The 20161-nt window shown below is 43.7% G+C and overlaps 3 protein-coding genes across 3 annotated transcripts; 1 reads left to right on the top strand and 2 right to left on the bottom strand.

Annotated features, from left to right (window-relative positions):
• The first annotated feature begins 3664 nt into the window (after positions 1-3664).
• On the top strand, positions 3665-6068 carry LOC135524405 (methyltransferase-like 26). The gene is made up of 6 exons (XM_064951912.1): positions 3665-4007; positions 4243-4405; positions 4559-4618; positions 5004-5071; positions 5168-5246; positions 5483-6068. The coding sequence occupies exons 1-6, from the start codon at positions 3814-3816 to the stop codon at positions 5537-5539; spliced, it is 621 nt and encodes a 206-aa protein (XP_064807984.1). The 5' UTR covers positions 3665-3813; the 3' UTR covers positions 5540-6068.
• Positions 6069-6505: 437 nt separating this feature from the next.
• On the bottom strand, positions 6506-16699 carry LOC135524384 (WAP, Kazal, immunoglobulin, Kunitz and NTR domain-containing protein-like). The gene is made up of 3 exons (XM_064951861.1): positions 15502-16699; positions 8269-8391; positions 6506-8053 (listed from the first exon to the last, which is right to left on the bottom strand). The coding sequence occupies exons 1-3, from the start codon at positions 15769-15771 to the stop codon at positions 6506-6508; spliced, it is 1941 nt and encodes a 646-aa protein (XP_064807933.1). The 5' UTR covers positions 15772-16699.
• Positions 16700-16856: 157 nt separating this feature from the next.
• On the bottom strand, positions 16857-20064 carry LOC135524428 (ras-related protein Rab-40C-like). Its single transcript, XM_064951954.1, has 6 exons — positions 19392-20064; positions 19114-19174; positions 18962-19022; positions 18752-18829; positions 17046-17199; positions 16857-16937 (listed from the first exon to the last, which is right to left on the bottom strand). Exons 1-5 carry the CDS (start codon positions 19543-19545, stop codon positions 17104-17106), a joined length of 450 nt encoding a protein of 149 aa, XP_064808026.1. The 5' UTR covers positions 19546-20064; the 3' UTR covers positions 16857-16937; positions 17046-17103.
• Positions 20065-20161: the final 97 nt, after the last annotated feature.

Raw genomic sequence — 20161 nt, 5'->3', positions numbered from 1 at the left:
TAGGTGCTTTTGAAGTTTTCAAGTCTTAATTTCAATACCATGACTCAAAGGCAAGTACAATAATCACCATCTCACTATTTCATAACCCACATTTAAATCAAATCCAATTTTATTGTTCACATACACATATTTAGCAATGTTACTGTGGGTGTAGCGAAATGCTTGTGCTCCTAGCGCCAATGGTGCAGTAATTTAAATGAGATGGTAGACCTACTTTGCCGTAGACGCCTACACATGAAATATCAAATGATTATTCATGAAATAGGGTAGGAGTTCATACAGGGATTCCTAAAATGGGCATCCCCTCAAATTCAACAGCTGATAAAAGAATTATCATAAGTGCTCCTAACTGTGCTTGCTGGATGATTCTGCAACTTCGGGCATTTTGTCCCTGCAAGCTTTCAGAAATGAAAACTTAATGAAACACCATTTTACCAGTATTATAATTGTCTTTGATTTGTCAAGAAACCATATTTGATTATGGCTGCGATCCTACTATTCAGGAATGTATATATTTTTGACATTTTTCTCAGACAGCCATTTCCATCATTAAACAACCATTTTAGTTGAAAATGAAATGTCATACAATGCATTTATAACACATGTATTATACATTTGTACATGAACTTGTATTGAATATTATTTAAATTATTTTTTGTAGGTTATCCTAATACTAACGCAACGCCTGAATGTATAAACTTTCCTTTGTGACAGCTAGAAACATGTATTTATCATGAAAAATACCATTTTTGTGAGATTATTATAACAACCATATATGATTTCCCTATCTAAAACAAATGACATCTATGTCAAAAAAAAGGCATGAAAATATGTTTTTTATTGCAAACAACCACCATTGTTAAACATGTATTTAATGTAAGAGAAAAGTAAGATTCCAAAAGTAACCGGTGGGCAGAACTCAAGGAAGTAGGCTTGTGTTTTTATGAGATGGCCCTAGATAGCAGAGGGTTAGAAACGCTCAGTGAACAGCTCAGTGAGCAAAGGGGAACTGTATCATTTGTAGTATATCCAACACAGCTGTGGAGGGTCACCTGATTGTGAGAATCACCAAAGTGAACTGCCTGGATTTCACTGGTGTATTTACACAGGGAGGTCTCTGCCAAGTCAATCTGCACGATGATCCCCTCTTTCCACAGATTCTCTTTTAATTCTCTCAGTTTGGAGTATTGGTGTCGAATGTTGTACACCTGTTTCCCCAACTTCTCTTTCAATCCTTTGAAGAAGTCCTCCAGTAGAATCTGCAGTGCCACACTCCCTTTCTTTTACTGTCAAACGTACAGTGAACTTCTCCATGTTTCCCTAATTGTTGTTGTTCTTCTTCTCTCTCTTCAGCTTCGCTTTCCCAACCAAGCCACCATTGTCTGCTCAACAGCATCAAAGTCAGATGTTGTATGCTCTTTGGCTTGACAAAGGGAGCACTGTGTACATAAGCTCTTTCTTCAGGTTCTCACAGCACAAACACTCAATAAGGTTCTCAATGTTGCTGCAGCTGATCCCTTTGTGATGCTGTAGTTTGTCCTCTGTGAACTGGAGGTTGGCGTGGGGTTTTGCAGAGGCATGTGTCCCTATCTCGGACTGTTGGCTTGACAACCCAAAATAGGACATATTTTGCAGAATTCATAGTAGGACATTTTAATCTCTGAATATTCCCTCTTAAATGTCTGAAAAGAAGCGCATCTGCTTTTTTTTCTTGTTCCTCGTTAGTGTGTCCTTTTCCCCCTGTTGTTGTCATCACGTTGATAGAATCTAGTGGTTTTCTCTTCTGTGGCTATGCTGATTCTGTTCCACTACTTTTACTTGGAGTATTGAAGGCTTGTTTTCATTTGCCCTCATTGCTTTTGCTGAAAATCTAAATGCTTTGTTTGCAGCTTTGACCAGGCCATACTGTCTCAGGATGTTGCCTCAGCATTTTTGAAGCCACTTGTTTGTCCTTGGCACTGCACGTTTTTTTTTTTTCAATGACGGCCTAGGAACAGTGGGTTAACTGCCTGTTCAGGGGCAGAACGACAGATTTTGTACCTTGTCAGCTCGGAGATTTGAACTTGCAACCTTCCGGTTACTAGTCTAATGCTCTAACCACTAGGCTACACTGCCGCCCCATCAGTTGATCATACCCTTTTTGGTATTTCTCAGCTTTCCTTAAAGCTTTATCAAGTTTGACATTTGCCATGCAAAGATCTTTGTATGTTTTTGAGCAACCTTTTCCAACCTTTTTCCTTGTAGCAATTATTCGACTTCTCATTCCTGTTGCAGACAATGAGGAAGGGGTATCAAGGCATGCATCAGGGCAGGTATGTTGGCCTCATGTTTTGGCTGCAAGTCATCTGGTGACTGAGGTGGTGTGTTGGCTGATATGTAGGTCTCCATTGCAACTGTTCTCTTTAAAGTCTGTCTTCTATTCCATTGGTTGCATTTTCATTGCCATCTCTTACTTCTTTGTTGTCACTTTGTAAGCTCAGAGAGAGATTTCACTTCTCCCTTCTCTATTTTCTTCCAGTATCTCTCCCTGTCTTTTTGTAGATGTTACTGGTATCGTATAGGATCATTTTTTATTTTGTTTCTATGTCTGTGACCTCTGTGCTGTTTTATGTGGCATCTTCTAAAAACAATTAATATATATATTATTTTAATGGCTAACTACTTAAGTTCTCAACTTGTGCACACCTTAGAGGTTTGTCTAGAATAAACTCATTTATAACATTATTAAATAAGCCTAAAGTAAAAAATAAATAAAAATACAATTAATAACATAATGGACTTTAGTCATTTTCACCACAGTTAAGTTTGTGATCGAAATGACTGTGATGGAAATGAGCTTCTATAGTTATTGGAGAAAAATGACAGGCTGCTCAGCATGCTTTGGCTAGTATTACAGCTAACATATAGCTTACACTAAATATACAAAAAACATCTAAATTCTACCTCGAATAAAATAAATTATAGCTTGTTTGGAAATGGCTGACAATAAATAATATTCTCTACACAAGCAATATTTACCTAGATTTTCTTCAACTTCTGGACATCACATCAGGAACAACTGTCTGCTGCAGCCGCGTGCTTCAGTGTCACAATACGTTTCCATGGTAACTAAATTAACATTCTCTTGAAAAAAAAAACATTATTAATGAGGAATAGGCCCCCAGTGGTGGACATTTTTGTGTAAAAAAAAACAATATAAAGGCATACTCACAATAAATATTGATATATATTTAATTTAATTTACTCTTTCTCGATTAGATAACCTTATAATGTGTAATTATTAATGATTTCTAATAGCAAAACATAGTAGAAGCACAAAAATTGCGTCAGGGACAAGGGCAAAACAGTGAAATTGAGGTATAAATTGCATATGAATAGAAGCTAAAATAATTGACAGACAGGTGTTTAAAAAATCTGGAGTGATTGTAGTGTGAACTTAATATAATACTTAAAGAACAACAATATATATATATATATATGTATATTTTTTTCAAATAAAATTCACAAAATGTACCAAGAGGACATAGAAGTGCCCTGTAGTTGAAGAATCACCCTGCTACTCCATTCTAAGGAACTGCAATCTCAGGAAAAATGCACATTGTGCAGCTTTTTATAACGTTGCAGTTATTACACTAGGCCAGGTGACGTGTTATTCACGTGACACAACGCGGAAGTCGATTACTATTGTTATAGTCCTGAGGCGATATCGTTCAGAGCTCGGTTGTGACTAACTTCCACAGCCAACTAGTTCAACTGGAGTGGTGGAAACAATTGCATCTTTTAGCGCGGAGAGTGTATCCAGGAGTTGCCCAAATGCTCAATGCACCTGCCGCCGAGAGAAATAAGGAACCCATCCTTGCGGTGCTCCGTGAGAGTGTGGATACGGCGAAACCGTTGAATGCACTGGAGATATCGTCTGGTACGGGGCAACATGTCACCCACTTCGCACAGGGTTTACGAAATATTACCTGGCAGCCGTCAGAATTTGACCGACAATCTTTAGCCAGGTGAGTTTAAAGAGTTTTTTTTTTAGCTTGCAAATGAATACATAATGTAGTAACGTCAGGCATAACGATTCAGTGAGTCCAGATCTGAGTTGTTTTTCCCAAAATCCAAAGCTGACTGTTATTCAAAATAGGTTACTAGGAATTCATGTTGATAATAATAGTAGGCCTATATCAGCAGCTATTATTTGTTGTTGATGCTTACAATGAGAATGATCTATTTTGTCCCCGCCACCAGTATAGACGCATACAGAGCGCATCACAACCTGCCGAACGTGAAGCCTGCCATCCACCTCGACGCCTCTCTCCCCTGTGAAAACTGGGGTGGGATCCAACCCGAGTCCTTGGACCTGGTACTCAACGTCAACATGATCCATATCTCCCCAATGTCCTGCACTGAGGTGAATACTGTCTTGGCCTACATATTGTCTATAGAGATGCTCTTATAAATACACAGTTAATGGTCCACTAACCAATGATACATGATACTTTTATTGCAAACTAGTCATTATTACACTACTCATTATCGTGTGATGTTATGTTTTTACCCACAGGGTTTGTTCAAAGGAGCGGGAACCATCCTGAAACCACAAGGAGTACTGCTGACATACGGGGTATTTTATAATGGTGTTACAAGCACAGTGTTGATTATATCCTCAACCTGATGTTGGCAGTAAATAAGCATGTAGAAGAAAGGATGTTGGAAGCAATATTTGTGTATTTCCCATATTTAGAACTGGGACTCCCTAAAAATATGCAACTTTGATATACCTTTTCATTGCAGGTTAGCAGAACTTACGCAGCAGGTTTCAAACATGTACGTAGCAAGTGAGGAGAATTAGGTGAAGGTTAGGGAAAGGATTGGGGAAAATGCTCTCCTAAACTGCTACTAAAAGCCACTTGTATCGAAGTGGTGTGTTTTTAGGGAGTCCAATTTCGAACTCACTGTGAAATTGCCCTCATGAATTTGTCTTACGTCTTCTAATATTGTCTCTCTAGCCCTATGCGTTAAATGGACAGATCACTCCACAAAGCAACATCGACTTTGACCTCAGTCTAAGGTCGAGGTAAGTGAGAACTACAATAATGCCGGAATCTGAATATATCTGCTATTGGACCACACATTATCGAAGCAAATAACTCAAACTGTTGATGTCTTATAGAAATCCAGAGTGGGGCCTAAGGGACGTCACCCTGCTCAGGTCTGTGGCAGAGAGGAGTGGCTTGTTCCTGGAGAAAATGGTAAGAAGCGATACTCCAAATATCAGTCATTTAGGATTTTCATAACGATGTGAATGAAACCCAATGATATGCGTAAGTAACACAAACATGTTAAATTAACTGTCAGACCAAATGTATTCAAATAGCAAAAGATGCCACATTGAAACATCCATGACCCATTTCTTACTTCAAAATGAAATGTGTGAAATACTTTGATGTCGGCTTATAACCACTTTCTCTTGTCGTTGTAACGTTAGGTTGACATGCCAGCTAACAACAAGTGCCTTCTGTTCCGGAAGGAGAGTCTGGTGTGAAGTCCACTGCCCTCTCTGGGGTTCCATTCCAACATCACAAATGCACCATCGCGCTCCTGTCTGTACAGGGTATAACATGACCAGTAATGGATATTTAACACTTGGTTGAAAATGAACCTGAACTGATACCTTATTTGAATCAATGCCAAATCCAATAATTCCCTCACCTTCCAACTCCGATCTACACAAGTCATTTCCTCATAGGTGATTTGTTTAGTAACTTCAAAATGTATGGCGCTCGCTTTTATTGATTAAAATGAATAGGATTGTTGTAGGAAGGTGCTTTTGCATGACACCCGCATCAGAAAAGTGTAGGAAAAAAAGTATTACATTTTTTTTCAATCAACTTGGAGTATTAATTTACCATTAAGAAGTATGCATTGAAGTTATGGGATTTCAAAAAAGGGAGAAACATTACACCACTTCAGCAAAGAATTATCACTAGAAAACAGTGCGGCACATAACTTGTATTCACTGTAATCTTACACATGAAACATTACATTTGAATAAACCTATTTGAATAATGGTATTTACACATCTCATTTTGATTGTGTTATGTACAACATTGGCATTGTTTGAAAAGTCAGCGCTTGATTTTTCTGGGCAATGAAAACAGTGTCAGAAAGAAATGCACTGTAATTTGATACAGGACATCATGGCACAAACTCCACCGAAGAGTTACTCACAACCTGTAGGGTGCGTTCCATTTCAGAAAATGTCATTGTAGGGCTATGCCATTGTATATTAGTCTTGCTATGACAGCCCAAGTTGAGGTGATCAGTTCTAGGGCTCTATTCAATCTGTCTTGCTGAAGCGTTAGATTGCGTGATAGAAATGTGAAGGTCATTTCCTATTGAGCCGACATTTGCAGTGTTTACCGTGAATGCAGTCTCCTCTAATGCGGGAGAATTGCCTTTAAATCACACTGCAACGCTGAACTTCCGAGATACGAATCGAATAGATCCCCTAGTCCCGGAACCTCTGCAGCATCTCACAGGTCCTCTTCTCCAAGACTTCATGAATCCTCTTCAGCCTCTTATCGGAGATGGGTCTGACGTAGCTGTCGGGGTGTATCACGGCCATGCCGTCCTGTACATCTCCCATGACCAATAGGAGGCCCTCCTCCATGGTGATGTTGGGGCAGGGGCAGCTCCAGTCCATCTTAGCCAGGGTCACCTCCAGGTGGCGGGTGTTAAAGAATGCCAAGCCCATCTTCTCGTCGCGGAGGATCTTCTCTAGTCTGAAACGGGCGATCCCAGAATCGAGGTCCTCGATCAGTTCCGTCAACCGACCGACAATGGCAAAATCGCTCCGGCACAGGCTCGGGACGATTTTACCTTTGGCCCGGCATGTTTTGCAGGCTCGTCGTTTGGACTGCGGACAGTTTGCCTCGCACTCCTTCTTGGATCGAAAGCGATTGCTGTTGCCCTGGCAACCGCCATAAGCAAAGGCCTGGCATTGTTTCAAGAGTGAGTTCCAGGCCCAGTGGGCCTCCCAGCTCTTGCAGGGGCCCTGGACCGCAGGTAAGGAACAGATTCCCATCCCCTCCCTCTGGCAGGATGCCTGGCACTCCTCGTAGGTCTCGAAGCGGTTACGGCTGTCATCGCAGCCCCCGTTGGAGAAGGCCAAGCAGGTACCTTGCTCGGCGTCGTAGTACCAGTCAACGTAGCGCTCGGCGGAGCACTCCCTCCGGTCCAGCTCCGCCAGGCAGTCGGCGGGCGAAAACGGGGGCCCCATAGGCATTCCCGCCATCTCGGGGTCCTCTGAGAAGATGTCGTCCTCGTTCCGACGGATGACAGAGAGAGGGTAGTCGGCGCGGAGGACACCAGCTGCATTTCGGGCGACGCAAGTGTAGATGCCTGTGTCCCACACCTGGGCGTTGTAGACGACTAGCTGGCCGATGTTGGTGATGACCACGTTGCCGTACATCCGGTCGGGCCGCATTACCAGGCTCTCGTGGCGCTCGCTCTGCTTCTCCCAGGTCACGACGGGCCGCGGGACACCCATTACATCGCAGTGGAAGCTCACCGTGCCGCCTATGTAGACCGACTGGTGGCTGGGGTTGGAGAAGAGCGTTGGGGGAATGGGGTCTTCCAGGAAGGTCATCAGCGTCGGATTGGCTGTTGTGTCCTGGGGGAGTGGACTTGTTTGAGGCCCAGATAGATGAAACCGGCAGGTCACCACAGTTAGCGTCACACCCTGTGTACACGCCTCAGCATCCATGTAACACTTGTTGAAGTAGGTGAGTCCGTCGGAGGCACAGGTGAAGCTGGGATCCTTCTCGCAGTGGTCCTGGCACTTGCAGATGGGCTGGCCCTCCCAGATGTCGCAGGTGGCCCCCTGTTGGCTGCAGATGAAGCCCTGGCAGGTGGCGATGGAGCCCTGGCCCCCGGAGCCCTTCTCTCCTCCGCCCTGGCCATCCGGCTGAGCAGGGGTGCCATCAGAGAAACGGGCGGCCACACAGCTGAAGAGTCCACACACATTGGTGCAGCATTTCTCAAAGCCAGCACAGTCCTGGAGAATAACAACAGGCATTTACTGAGGTAAAAATACATAGTATATTTAAAAACAACAAACACCAAGTGGTAGGCCTAATAAAAGAAAAAGAAAATGTAATGGATGTGTAGTCATACAGAATAACACATTTCCTTACAACTTTAAGTTTGTCATAAACAAATGACAGACAATGGATTGTGGAATTAAATATTGAATACATATAAATGCCTCACCTCGTCAACTTCACATTCCCGTTCGCAGGTGCTTTGTGCATCAACCCAAAGGTTAGCATTCAGCTTGTTGGGACAAACTCCTGGATGTTCCACTTTGGAACCAGCTAGACTTGCACTCCACGTCTGTTGTGGGAAGACGCAGAGGCAAACCAAAAACACAAGAGAGGACCAACCAACGCGTCCTGATAAGAGTCCTTTTGGGTATATAAGTGCTTTTGGCTGGTTTGTGTCCACGTTATTTCCACCTCCAACCCCTCGACAGCTGAGGTAAGATATATTCATTTTAAAAGGAACTTTCATGAAAGTCATCCATCAACAAGTTCCATAACTTCCGTGCAGCCCCTCAGGAAAATACGTCCATTTTGTTCAAATGCAGCCATCCAGTTTGTGCGTAACCAATCTGGGTACAAGTGCCAATTTGTCGCTTGCCACGCAAGAGAAACGGTTCTCAAATTTCAGATGAATAAACCATTGTCCAACAAAAAGATCTCCCTCTGCGCTGTACATTGATTCAACAAGTAGCCTCGAATAAGAGGACAAAAATAACATCTGTGAATCCACTCTGGTTTGATAAAAATTGCAAAACCGTTAGACTAAAACAGAAAACTGCAAAAAAAAAAATCAGGCTATATCTAAGCTGACTTCCAATGCGTGCGGAGTCAACTCACTACACAAAGAGATAGAGAGAGAGTCGCAATATCGGCGTTGGTGTGACGAGAGGTAGGAAGGGCAGCGCCTCTGACCTCCCCCATGCTTGTCCAGTGTCTGAAACCTTTATGAAGCAGCACCATGCACTAAGCAACTGGACAAACATTGTAAAGACATCAAAGGAATCTTGATAGGGTGGTGTTGTCAAGCTGTCCCAACAACAGTACGCACTGGGCCAAACATTCCGGTGAGAAATCCATCAATGTTTCATGCGTCCAGACAAAAACTCCAGAAGTGTTGCTCATAATGCTCAAATAAATGGGCATTGATTGAGAAGTTTCCAAACAGGAGGTACATTTTGTTTGCTAGTGAACCCATGCACTGGCTTTATCTTGGCCAGGTCGCAGTTGTAAATGAGAACTTGTTCTCAACTGGCCTATCTGTTTTTTAAATAAAGGTGACATAAAACAAATAAAATAAATGCACACTGTTAAATAAGTTGACATGTGTCTAATTCCGTTTTTTACGCAATCGACTTTTACGCAATGAGTAGACTATGGTGTAATTCTAGTGTATCATGTAAAATGTTGATATTAAATATTGAATATGTCATGAACATAGACAACTTTTTAAATGTGGGATTAATTCGACCAGATAGGCTATTTGAATGAGAAAGAATCAAACATTTTGAGGAGGCGCGCACAGCAGAACTGGCAAGAAATATGCGCAACTTGACACTGATAGTGCATGCATAGAAACATGTTGTTTACGTTTGGTTGTGTTCAAGTCGAAGTCTAGACGCGTCGGTCAGTTTACACCCATCATTCACACAAAGCTCAGAGATGCCACGGTCAGGTGGCAAGACGTAAAGCGACACATTTTCAATGGTGTGTGACTCATCTTTGTCTCCACACGGCTCAAAGGGCTATGAGAAGCAAACCCCCTTCGCTTTCATTGAACGTGACCCTTCAACCTTCGCGTGACTTTTGACCGCCGGCATTCAGAGCCGCTGCGGAAAGGCCGCGAGCCAGGGGCTGTGGAGCCAATAACCCCGGGGCGACTAATCAATTCAGACCCCCCACCGTTTTACTTCACTTGAGCTTGATACCGACAGCCAAGGGGTCGGAGAGGACAAAGACAAACAAAAAATTCCCACCGCTCGCGCACTGACATTGCCAAAGCTTTGAATAGCCAATAATATCACCACAAAACTCAAGCTAGCAATAAAACCAGATAAAAGATCACATTACGGCACAACGGGGACTGTGAAGAGAGACATATTTTTTATATATTTTGTATTGTAATTTGCACAGTAGTATGTAGGTATTATGTAGGTGCGAGCCAGAACAGCTCATGGGGCAGGAGCCAGAACGGCTCATGGGGCAGGAGCCAGAACCGCTCATGGGGCAGGAGCCAGAATGGCTCATAGGGCAGGAGCCATCTCCTGTTTACTAAAGCATGAGGCAGAAACAGGTGACATGGTATTATGTACACTGCTCAAAAACATAAAGGGAACACTTAAACAACACAATGTAACTCCAAGTCAATCACACTTCTGTGAAATCAAACTGTCCACTTGGGAAGCAACACTGATTGACAATAAGTTTCACATGCTTTGTGCAAATGGAATAGACAACAGGTGGAAATTATATGCATTTAACAAGACACCCCCAGTAAAGGAGTGGTTCTGCAGGTGGTGACCACAGACCACTTCTCAGTTCCTATGCTTCCTGGCTGATGTTTTGGTCACTTTTGAATGCTGGCGGTGCTTTCACTCTAGTGGTAGCATGAGACAGAGTCTACAACCCACACAAGTGGCTCAGGTAGTGCAGCTTATCCAGGATGGGACATCAATGCGAGCTGTGGCAAGAAGGTTTGCTGTGTCTGTCAGCGTAGTGTCCAGAGCATGGAGGCGCTACCAGGAGACAGGACAGTACATCAGGAGATGTGGAGGAGGCCGTAGGAGGGAACAACCCAGCAGCAGGACCGCTACCTCCGCCTTTGTGCAAGGAGGAGCAGGAGGAGCACTGCCAGAGCCCTGCAAAATGACCTCTAGCAGGCCACAAATGTGCATGTGTCTGCTCAAACGGTCCGAAACAGACTCCATGAGGGTGGATTGAGGGCCCGACGTCCACAGGTGGGGGTTGTGCTTACAGCCCAACACCGTGCAGGACGTTTGGCATTTGCCAGAGAACACCAAGATTGGCAAATTCGCCACTGGTGCCCTGTGCTCTTCACAGATGAAAGCAGGTTCACACTGAGCACATGTGACAAACGTGACAGTCTGGAGACGCCGTGGAGAACATTCTGCTGCCTGCAACATCCTCCAGCATGACCGGTTTGGCGGTGGGTCAGTCATGGTGTGGAGTGGCATTTCTTTGGGGGGCCGCACAGCCCTCCATGTGCTCACCAGAGGTAGCCTGACTGCCATTAGGTACTGAGATGAGATCCTCAGACCCCTTGTGAGTCCATATGCTGGTGCGGTAGGCCCTGGGTTCTTCCTAATGCAAGACAATGCTAGACCTCATGTGGCTGGAGTGTGTCAGCAGTTCCTGCAAGAGGAAGGCATTGATGCTACGGACTGGCCCGCCCGTTCCCCAGACCTGAATCCAATTGAGCACATCTGGGACATCATGTCTCGCTCCATCCACCAACGCCACGTTGCACCACAGACTGTCCAGGAATTGGCGGATGCTTTAGTCCAGGTCTGGGAGGAGATCCCACAGGAGACCATCCGCCACCTCATCAGGAGCATGCCCAGGCGTTGTAGGGAGGTCATACAGGCACGTGAAGGCCACACACACTACTGAGCCTCATTTAGACTTGTTTTAAGGACATTACATCAAAGTTGGATCAGCCTGTAGTGTGGTTTTCCACTTTAATTTTGAGTGTGACTCCAAAACCAGACCTCCATGAGTTGATACATTTGATTTCCATTGATAATTTTTGTGTGATTTTGTTGTCAGCACATTCAACTACGTAAAGAAAAGTATTTAATAAGAATATTTCATTCATTCAGATCTAGGATGTGTTATTTTAGGGTTCCCTTTATTTTTTTGAGCAGTGTATATTATTTGTGTTTTGTGTTTGTTTCCTGTTTGGTTCCCAGGAAGAGTAGGGTAAGTACTAAATATACACAACTTAATCAAAAGTATACAATACAGTTATTCAGTAATAAATCATTTTGAATAAAAAGGTACACCAGTTTAATTTCCATGGCAACTATGCAGCCACATTTATTTGCAAAACCGTTCATCATCCTTACAATCAACTCAGCAGCTTATACCACATACAGGTAGTGCTTATAATACCCTGAATAATGATTATTTTCCTTGACCTTTTATTTACATGTAAATACATTAAGAATTGTCCTTTACAAAAATATAAAAGACAACAAAAAAACAGAATATTATTTATTTACAAACAAATGGGTATAAATAAAATTGTGAATATGAACTTTTTTTTTTATTAAGCCTGTATGGAATTTGCTTTATGTGGATAAATTTAAGTTTATTGGAGTCCAAAGTTAGTAAGTCACAAGTTAACATATCCATTCCTCAAAGTGATTCAGATGAAAGATATTTTAGCCCTTTGCGCCATTCCCCCAAAAGTCCTACTAATAAATCATGATACCGGTAAAAAGCCAGGCACATATTGGTTCCTCACAGGTTCACTCAGGGCAAAGGGCCATGAATGAGCAAACAGACTTGGATCAACACACCATTGGCTCTCTGATCAGCATTAAAAGGTCGACTCAGCTAAATGACATTGCCACGAGCAGCACGGCAGATATGGAGATGATCAAGATGCAAGACTCTCGCACAGTATCTGTGTTCACTCTGTTCACAGCCTGGTAGCCACGGGACAATAACAGGATAGAAGTAGAGCCTCACGCTTAGTTGTTATGGAAGTTCCCCCCCCCCCCCCCCCCCCCATGCAGTTTACTTTCTGCCTCTACGTCATATTGCTGAGTATACCTTTAAACTGCAAAGTGAGGGAGGGCAGTCTGATATTGCACCCATTATTCTGAAATGAAACCAGTGTAATCTACAATGAGATTTAACAGCTTGACCCCATTTGCTTTGAAATCAATCATATGAGCACAGACCAGACTGGTGTTATACATTCTGGTGCCAAACAGGACAAGGACCCAAGTCAACAGACAGAGCATCACACAGAAGAAGACCAACAGATGGATGGGCGGCAGGTAGCCTAGTGGGTAGAGCGTTGGACTAGTAACCAAAAGGTTGCTTGATCGAATCCCCGAGCTGACAAGTTCAAATCTGTCGTTCGACCCCTGAACAAGGCAGTTAACCCACTGTTCCTAGGCTGTCATTGAAAATAAGAATTTGTTCTTAACTAACCCTCCTAATAAAATCATTAAAACAGACACACACAAATACTTTGCCAGAGTGCACAGAGCTAATAATAAAATCAAATAAATTAGCTGCAGTTTCAATATTTTACATTATCTATTTGTTGGCAAATCTGTGTGAGATTTGGAAAGAATAATCACTCAATGTGTTTCTGAGCCATGTCAAACCAGGGTCATGTTCAGTAAGCAGCAAATAAAAATAAAGACAAACAAGAAAGGACAACATGAGCTTGTTCAAGAAAAAAACTAAAATTTTCAGTTTCCGCTGCAAAACGTTTTCCATCGCATGCCCTAATGAACACAACCCAGACATAGGCTATAAGTATTGAAGAGGGACAAAGTCAACAGACAGGCATAACACAATCCCAAACAAACTCCCAAAACATTAAAGACAAATCACGTAAGAGGTCAGTGCAAAAAAAAATCAGCTGGAAAACAAGCCGCCCAATTACCACGCATGTACAATAAGTCTTGACTTAAATATACCCAGTGTTTCTGTTCAGAGTCCTCATACTCTCTTGTAGTGTTGACCGTAAGGTGAGTGATGTCCAGCTTGAAGTCCAAGAGGCCGTATGGAGAGAAATAGTCATGTCTTTTTGTAGGCACTAACTCCGCCACGGTTCGATGAACAAAGCCTATGGGGAAAATGACTGTCGTTTTTAGATAAACACTGAAAATAAGGTCTGTGGTAAACACAGGGTTAGGAGATCTTGTATGTTTTGTTCTAGGAGATCATCTTCATCAGTTAACGTCACTTTGTGAATTTTGAAGCATTTATGTAATTAAAAAAAAGCACATGAATAAAGGTCATGTTAACTGACTGATATTATCTCATAGAACAAAGTGTACTGTATAAGATCTCCTAAGCCTGTGTTAACCTCTGACCTTATTTTCAGTGTTTATTCCAAAACCCCATTCTTTCTCCATAGGAAAGGCTGAACGAACCAGAGGTAACTCACTTCCGGGTTTTAGGACTACAAGCTAGCGAGCTCTACTGGTCACAGTGGGTGGTAGCTGTGGGTTTTAACGGCGACCCACAAGATGGCGATAGGGGGCTATGAAAGAGTGAAAGCCAATATTGGACTCCCTCACAGCTCTTACAGTTCCTGTTGTGCGTTTATGCGTCTCCAAATTGGGAACCTGGAGCACCCCATACAGCGATAGCATTAGGCCCAATGGGAGGCCTCAGAAGTTCCTCCCTCGCCCCTCACTAGGTGATGTTACAGCTACTTTTGCTGCTACTAGTCTTGGGGGGGCTCGACGGCGGTTTAAAGGACTTGGAGCGTTTGAGACTGTTTCCCTTGCTGCTGTTGTTGTTGCCGCTCAGGCCACCGCCGCCGCCCGCCGCATTGGTGGCCACGGAGTAGGAGCGTCCATGCATCATGACAGCATTCATTCCATTGGCCATGGAGAAGGACTTGAGGTGGGACTTTATGGCCAAGGGGAGAGGCAGCTTGTCAATGAGGTGGACGGGGGTGCATGAGACGATGGAGCGGCAACACAGGTCCTGGAGGCTAAACACTGGTGGGGAGGGAGGATGGACAGGGACGGACATCGTCAAGTTGTATTACATTCTATAACTGTATAGCATAGGACATGACAACAATGTAGTTGTGTTGCTGGTTTATTTTGCAGGTGCGACAGCTGCTGTTGCGTCAATGACGAGGAGAGCCCATTGCGCTTTGACCCATCAAATGAGAACCCAGCAAGCAGGAGACAACCCCCTTTCATTATTCCAAATAAACTCAGCAAAAAAAAGAAACGTCCTCTCACTGTCAACTGCGTTTATTTTCAGCAAAGTTGACATGTGTAAATATTTGTATGAACATAAGATTCAAGATTCATAAGATTCATGCAAACTGAACAAATTCCACAGATATGTGACTAACAGAAATTGAATAATGTGTCCCTGAACAAAGGAGGGGTCAAAATCAAAAGTAACAGTCAGTATCTGGTGTGGCCACCAGCTGCATTAAGTACTGTAGTGCATCTCCTCCTCATGGACTGCACCATATTTGCCCGTTCTTGCTGTGAGATGTTACCCAACTCTTCCACCAAGGCACCTGCAAGTTCCCTGACATTTCTGGGGGGAATGGCCCTAGCCATCACCCTCTGATCCAACAGGTCCCAGACATGCTCAATGGGATTGAGATCCGGGCTCTTCGCTGCCAATGGTAGAACACTGACATTCCTGTCTTGCAAGGATTCACGCACAGAACGAGCAGTATGGCTGGTGACATTGTCATGCTGGAGGGACATGTCAGGATGAGCCTGCAGGAAGGGTACGACATGAGGGAGGAGGATGTTTCCCTGTAACGCACAGTGTTGAGATTGCCTGCAATGACAACAAGCTCAGTCCGATGATGCTGTGACACACCGCCCCAGTCCATGACGGACCCTCCACCTCCAAATTGATCCCACTCCAGAGTACAGGTTTCGGTGTAACGCTCATTCCTTCGACTAAACGCGAATCTGATCATCACCCCTGGTGAGACAAAACCGCGATTCGTCAGTGAAGAGCACTTTTTGCCAGTCCTGTCTGGTCCAGTGACGATGGGTTTGTGTCCATAAGCGACGTTGTTGCCGGTGATGTCTGGTGAGGAACTGCCTTACAACAGGCCTACAAGCCCTCAGTCCTACCTCTCTCACGCTACTACGGACAGCCTGAGCGCTGATGGAGGGATTGTATGTTCCTGGTGTAACTCGGGCAGTTGTTGCCATCCTGTACCTGTCCCACAGGTGTGATGTACAGATGTACCGATCCCGTTCAGGTGTTGTTACATGTGGTCTGCCACTGCGAGGACGATCAGCTGTCCATCCGGTCTCCGTGTAGCGCTGTCTTAGGAGTCTCACAGTACGGACATTGTAATTTATTGCCCTGGCCACATCTGTAGTCCTCATGCCTACATTTGCAGCATGCCTAACGCACGTTCATGCAGATGAGCAGGGACCCTGGGCATCTTACTTTTGGTGTTTTTCAGAGTCAGTAGAAAGGCCTCTTTAGTGTCCTACATTTTCATAACTGTGACCTTAATTGCCTACCGTCTGTAAGCTGTTAGTGTCTAAATGTCCGTTCCACAGGTGCATGTTCATTAATTGTTTATGGTTCATTGAACAAGCATGCGAAACAGTGTTTAAACCCTTTGCAATGAATATCTGTGAAGTTATTTGGATTTTTACAAATTATCTTTGAAAGACAGGGTCCTGAAAAAGGGACGTTTCTTTTTTTGCTGAGTTTAGATATATTCCATATATCAATCAAATCAAAGAATGGAAGGGAAGCAACATAAAATAACAAACAAGCCCAAGTTTCCTCACACCAACAATAACCTTTGACCTTTCCCATTGTTTTAATGCACTCTAAGACTTCCCAACCCAAGACCCTACAGTGGCTGTAACTTTAGTCTTCCCTGGTCTCCTCACCTCGGTTTGGTCTCCAGAACTTCTCCATGCCGTGCCTCATCAGCACGATGCGCGACAGCTCCGTGAACGACTCGATGACGTTGAAGTTGCACAGAGGGCTGACCTCAAAGAAGGTCATGCCGTTCTTCTCGGCATAGGCGCGGGCCTGCTCCGTGGGCACCTGCCTCTTATAGGCCAGGTGGAGCCGGTTGCCAACTAGGATGCGGGGCACCCCCGGGGCATGCTGGGGGAAAGGAGAGGAAGCAATAGGAGGATGATATTGAGAGAGGGGGTTGTTTTGTGAACAACTCCCATCTTGTTTACGATTCCTTGAATCAAGTCACACACAAACCCTGTTCGAACAGGAAACACACCGGCCTTCTCAAAGCAGGAAACAGGAACAGCAGAAATCACCTTTCTTCTGTAAATACATTTGCATGTCCAGGAATTTCTCTTGGTGAAATGGTGCTGCTACTAGGCCTATATGAAACCATCTTTAGACTACTCTTCACTCACACACACACACACACACACACACACACACACCAAAAGTCAGGCACCAAACAGAATTTAAGGAACAGAAAAACCAGAAGAAGAAAAAATAGATTTTAGATTCTGATTTAGCTTAGAATACATTTATCAGGCATATGCATCCTACCTTTGAAGCATCTCTTTGAGAGGACTATCTATCCCTTTTTCCGGTACCATCCAAATGTGTGCACAGACAAGGTACCATGATGCTAGCTAGCCAGCCAGGTAGCATGGCTAAACAAGGTTGTTTGTTATCAAACCAAAAACTTGCGGCCGCGAGTAGTTTAAAACGGCCGGCTACAATGGTTGAAAATATTATATAAAAATGTGCAACAATTCACGGGAGAGGGGGGAGAAGGTAGCTCCGGTAACATGGGGCATAACTTTTGAGTGGCTTTCAGTGTTGTAAAGACGCAAGCATGACTGTCACTTTGCTCTGTTTTTCCTCTCTGGCAGTGGCACTCAAGAGGCTGCGTGACAGAGAAGCCTAGTCAGACTGGCCCTGCTTGTTCTTACAGGAGAAATTAAACCATGCCGCTCCAATAACTAAACAAATGTAACAACAAACCTCATCACTGTCTGCACACCCCAGCTCGCCATCACGGCTTAATAACATTTATAAACTGATGGAGAACAGATGGAGAGGAGCTAATGGCTGGTTAGGGGATGTGGCTTGCTGATCACAGCTGTCGCATGTGACATTGGGTGAAGTACTCATTCTGATATGACGGCACACTCTTAACCCTGTTTAATATTTTATTTGTAGGACGCGTAGGGAAGCATTCTGCGCTCAGTCATTATTTTCTAAATGAGAAACGCACCATCATTTACTGATCACACAGGGAGAAGATATTTTCGGACTCTCCTCCATTTTTTCCCCGGATATACACAATTCACGTGGACAACCTATTTTGAAGTGAAAATGGCAAATATCTCCAAAAAGTGATGAGTTTGCAACCTTGCAGATTTTGTTTGTTTGTATTTATCCTTGATTTAACTAGGCAAGTCAGTTAAGAACAAATTCTTATTTACAATGACGGCCTAGGAACAGTGGGTTAACTGCCTTGTTCAGGGGCAGAACGACAGATTTTTACCTTGTCAGCTCGGGGGTTCGATCTGGCAACCTTTCAGTTACTGGCCTAACGCTCTAACCACTAGGCTACCTGCTGCCACAATAGTGCAGAGTGTAAAGTCTATGAGCGGGAAGATAAAATGTGTACCAGTGGCCAGTTGGTGAAGGCCACAGCAGAGGGAAAAGCTATTCAGGTTGTGGGAGGTTTTGGTCGAGACTGACCTAAACCGTTTGCCAGAGGGGAGTCTTTTGATAACAACAGCAGATCCTGAGACTACAGCCTGCCTGGCAATAGCTCTACATGGCTAGTGATTCTACCATCTACAAACCGGTATGGAGGATTTCATTTGAGCTATTACTGCAGCATGATGAGGCAAATATGCTGTTTAGAATGAAGACTTGAGTCACATCGTCAGACGTGCCGTGTTAAATGATCAGTCAGCAAACTAGCTTACCTCATCGATCTCCCGGATCCAGCGGTCAATGCCATCAAACGACCAGCCATTTGTGATATCATAAACTAGCAGGATTCCCTGTGGGTTGGGGGAGTGGGGGGACATGAACAAGCAATACATCTTTAATCAGTAAACAGCCCACTTGTCCCTGAATACACAGATGATATAGCATAGAAGCTGAAGCATTTGGAATTAAGTGGTCTAACCCACCTGTGCCCCACGTGAATATGACCGGAAGATTGTGCAGAATCGTCCCTGTCCAGACGTATCCCTGTTGAACAAAGAATGAGCCTGTTAGATTCCATTTAGCTTTCTGTCAATGAGTTTTCTACAAGTATTAGACAAGTATTTTCTACATGTACCACAACTCTAACTTGACTCTTCTCCCATCCAACAGGATTGTGGTAGTCTTGTAGTCAATCCCTGAGAAAACAAACATGATTATAGCAGACGGCCAGCCCAACCTTAACCTCAAACTACATGGGATTGATTTTTCATCAACAAGATTGATAGCTTAGGATGGAGAGTACAATGGCAAATGGCCAGTTTGATTCCAGAGTAAAATAAACACTGACTAGTATGTTTATACTTCATATTATGTAAACACTTGATGTATTCTAACTAGTTACATAACACTCACCACTGCTGTAGGGATAGGGAGACTCTGCTGATCCGTCCTGCAGACTGTCTAGGATCTCTCCTTTCCCCACATCACTGTCTCCAACCAGCAAGAACTTCAGGAGGTAGTCGTAACTCTTGACAGGGCTGCCCTGTGGAGCCATCATCCCACGCATTGGTATCAAGTTAAGACCGAGTTTTGGAGATCCTCGACTGCGGGTGGGAGAAGTTCTGTGTGGAATGCCTTGTCGAATACTTAAGGGCGAACGACGTTGTTTACTAGCTAAAGATACTGTTAGCCACAGAGAAATTAAGGTTACTAGCTAGCAGTGTCGCACACAACTAGCTACACAATATACAATGAGCATTGAGCACGAATTATCTCCAATTCCATCATGTTTTCTTTGAAAATCCATTACCTAACGTTAGTAACTTATGTGAAAGAAAAATACCCCGTACTAACGTTAGCTACCTAAACTTGATTACGAAAACATTAATTAATCTGGGCCATTCTGCCTCCAAAACCAAATGTCCTCTACAAGGTAAAACATTGTTTTTGAAATGTTAATTCAAAACGAAAATGGTACCTCATTTAAGAGTCCATAAATAACAATGAGTTGCCTTCGTGTGCGCGTCAGTAGCTAAGCAATGCAAATAACATCACCCAAGATTTTTCTTTTGCCAGCATCAACATCCGGTTTGCCGGTGCCTCTTCTTCTTTGATGAAGTTTAATAGCGGTTGGCATCCCACATATGTTGCATTACCGCCACCTGAATTCAACTCCAGCAAAA

Source organism: Oncorhynchus masou, chromosome 4, assembly GCF_036934945.1.
Source record: "Oncorhynchus masou masou isolate Uvic2021 chromosome 4, UVic_Omas_1.1, whole genome shotgun sequence".
Classification (NCBI taxonomy): domain Eukaryota; kingdom Metazoa; phylum Chordata; class Actinopteri; order Salmoniformes; family Salmonidae; genus Oncorhynchus; species Oncorhynchus masou.
Note: the sequence above shows the minus strand (reverse complement) of the source record. Positions and strands in the feature narration are given on the sequence as shown.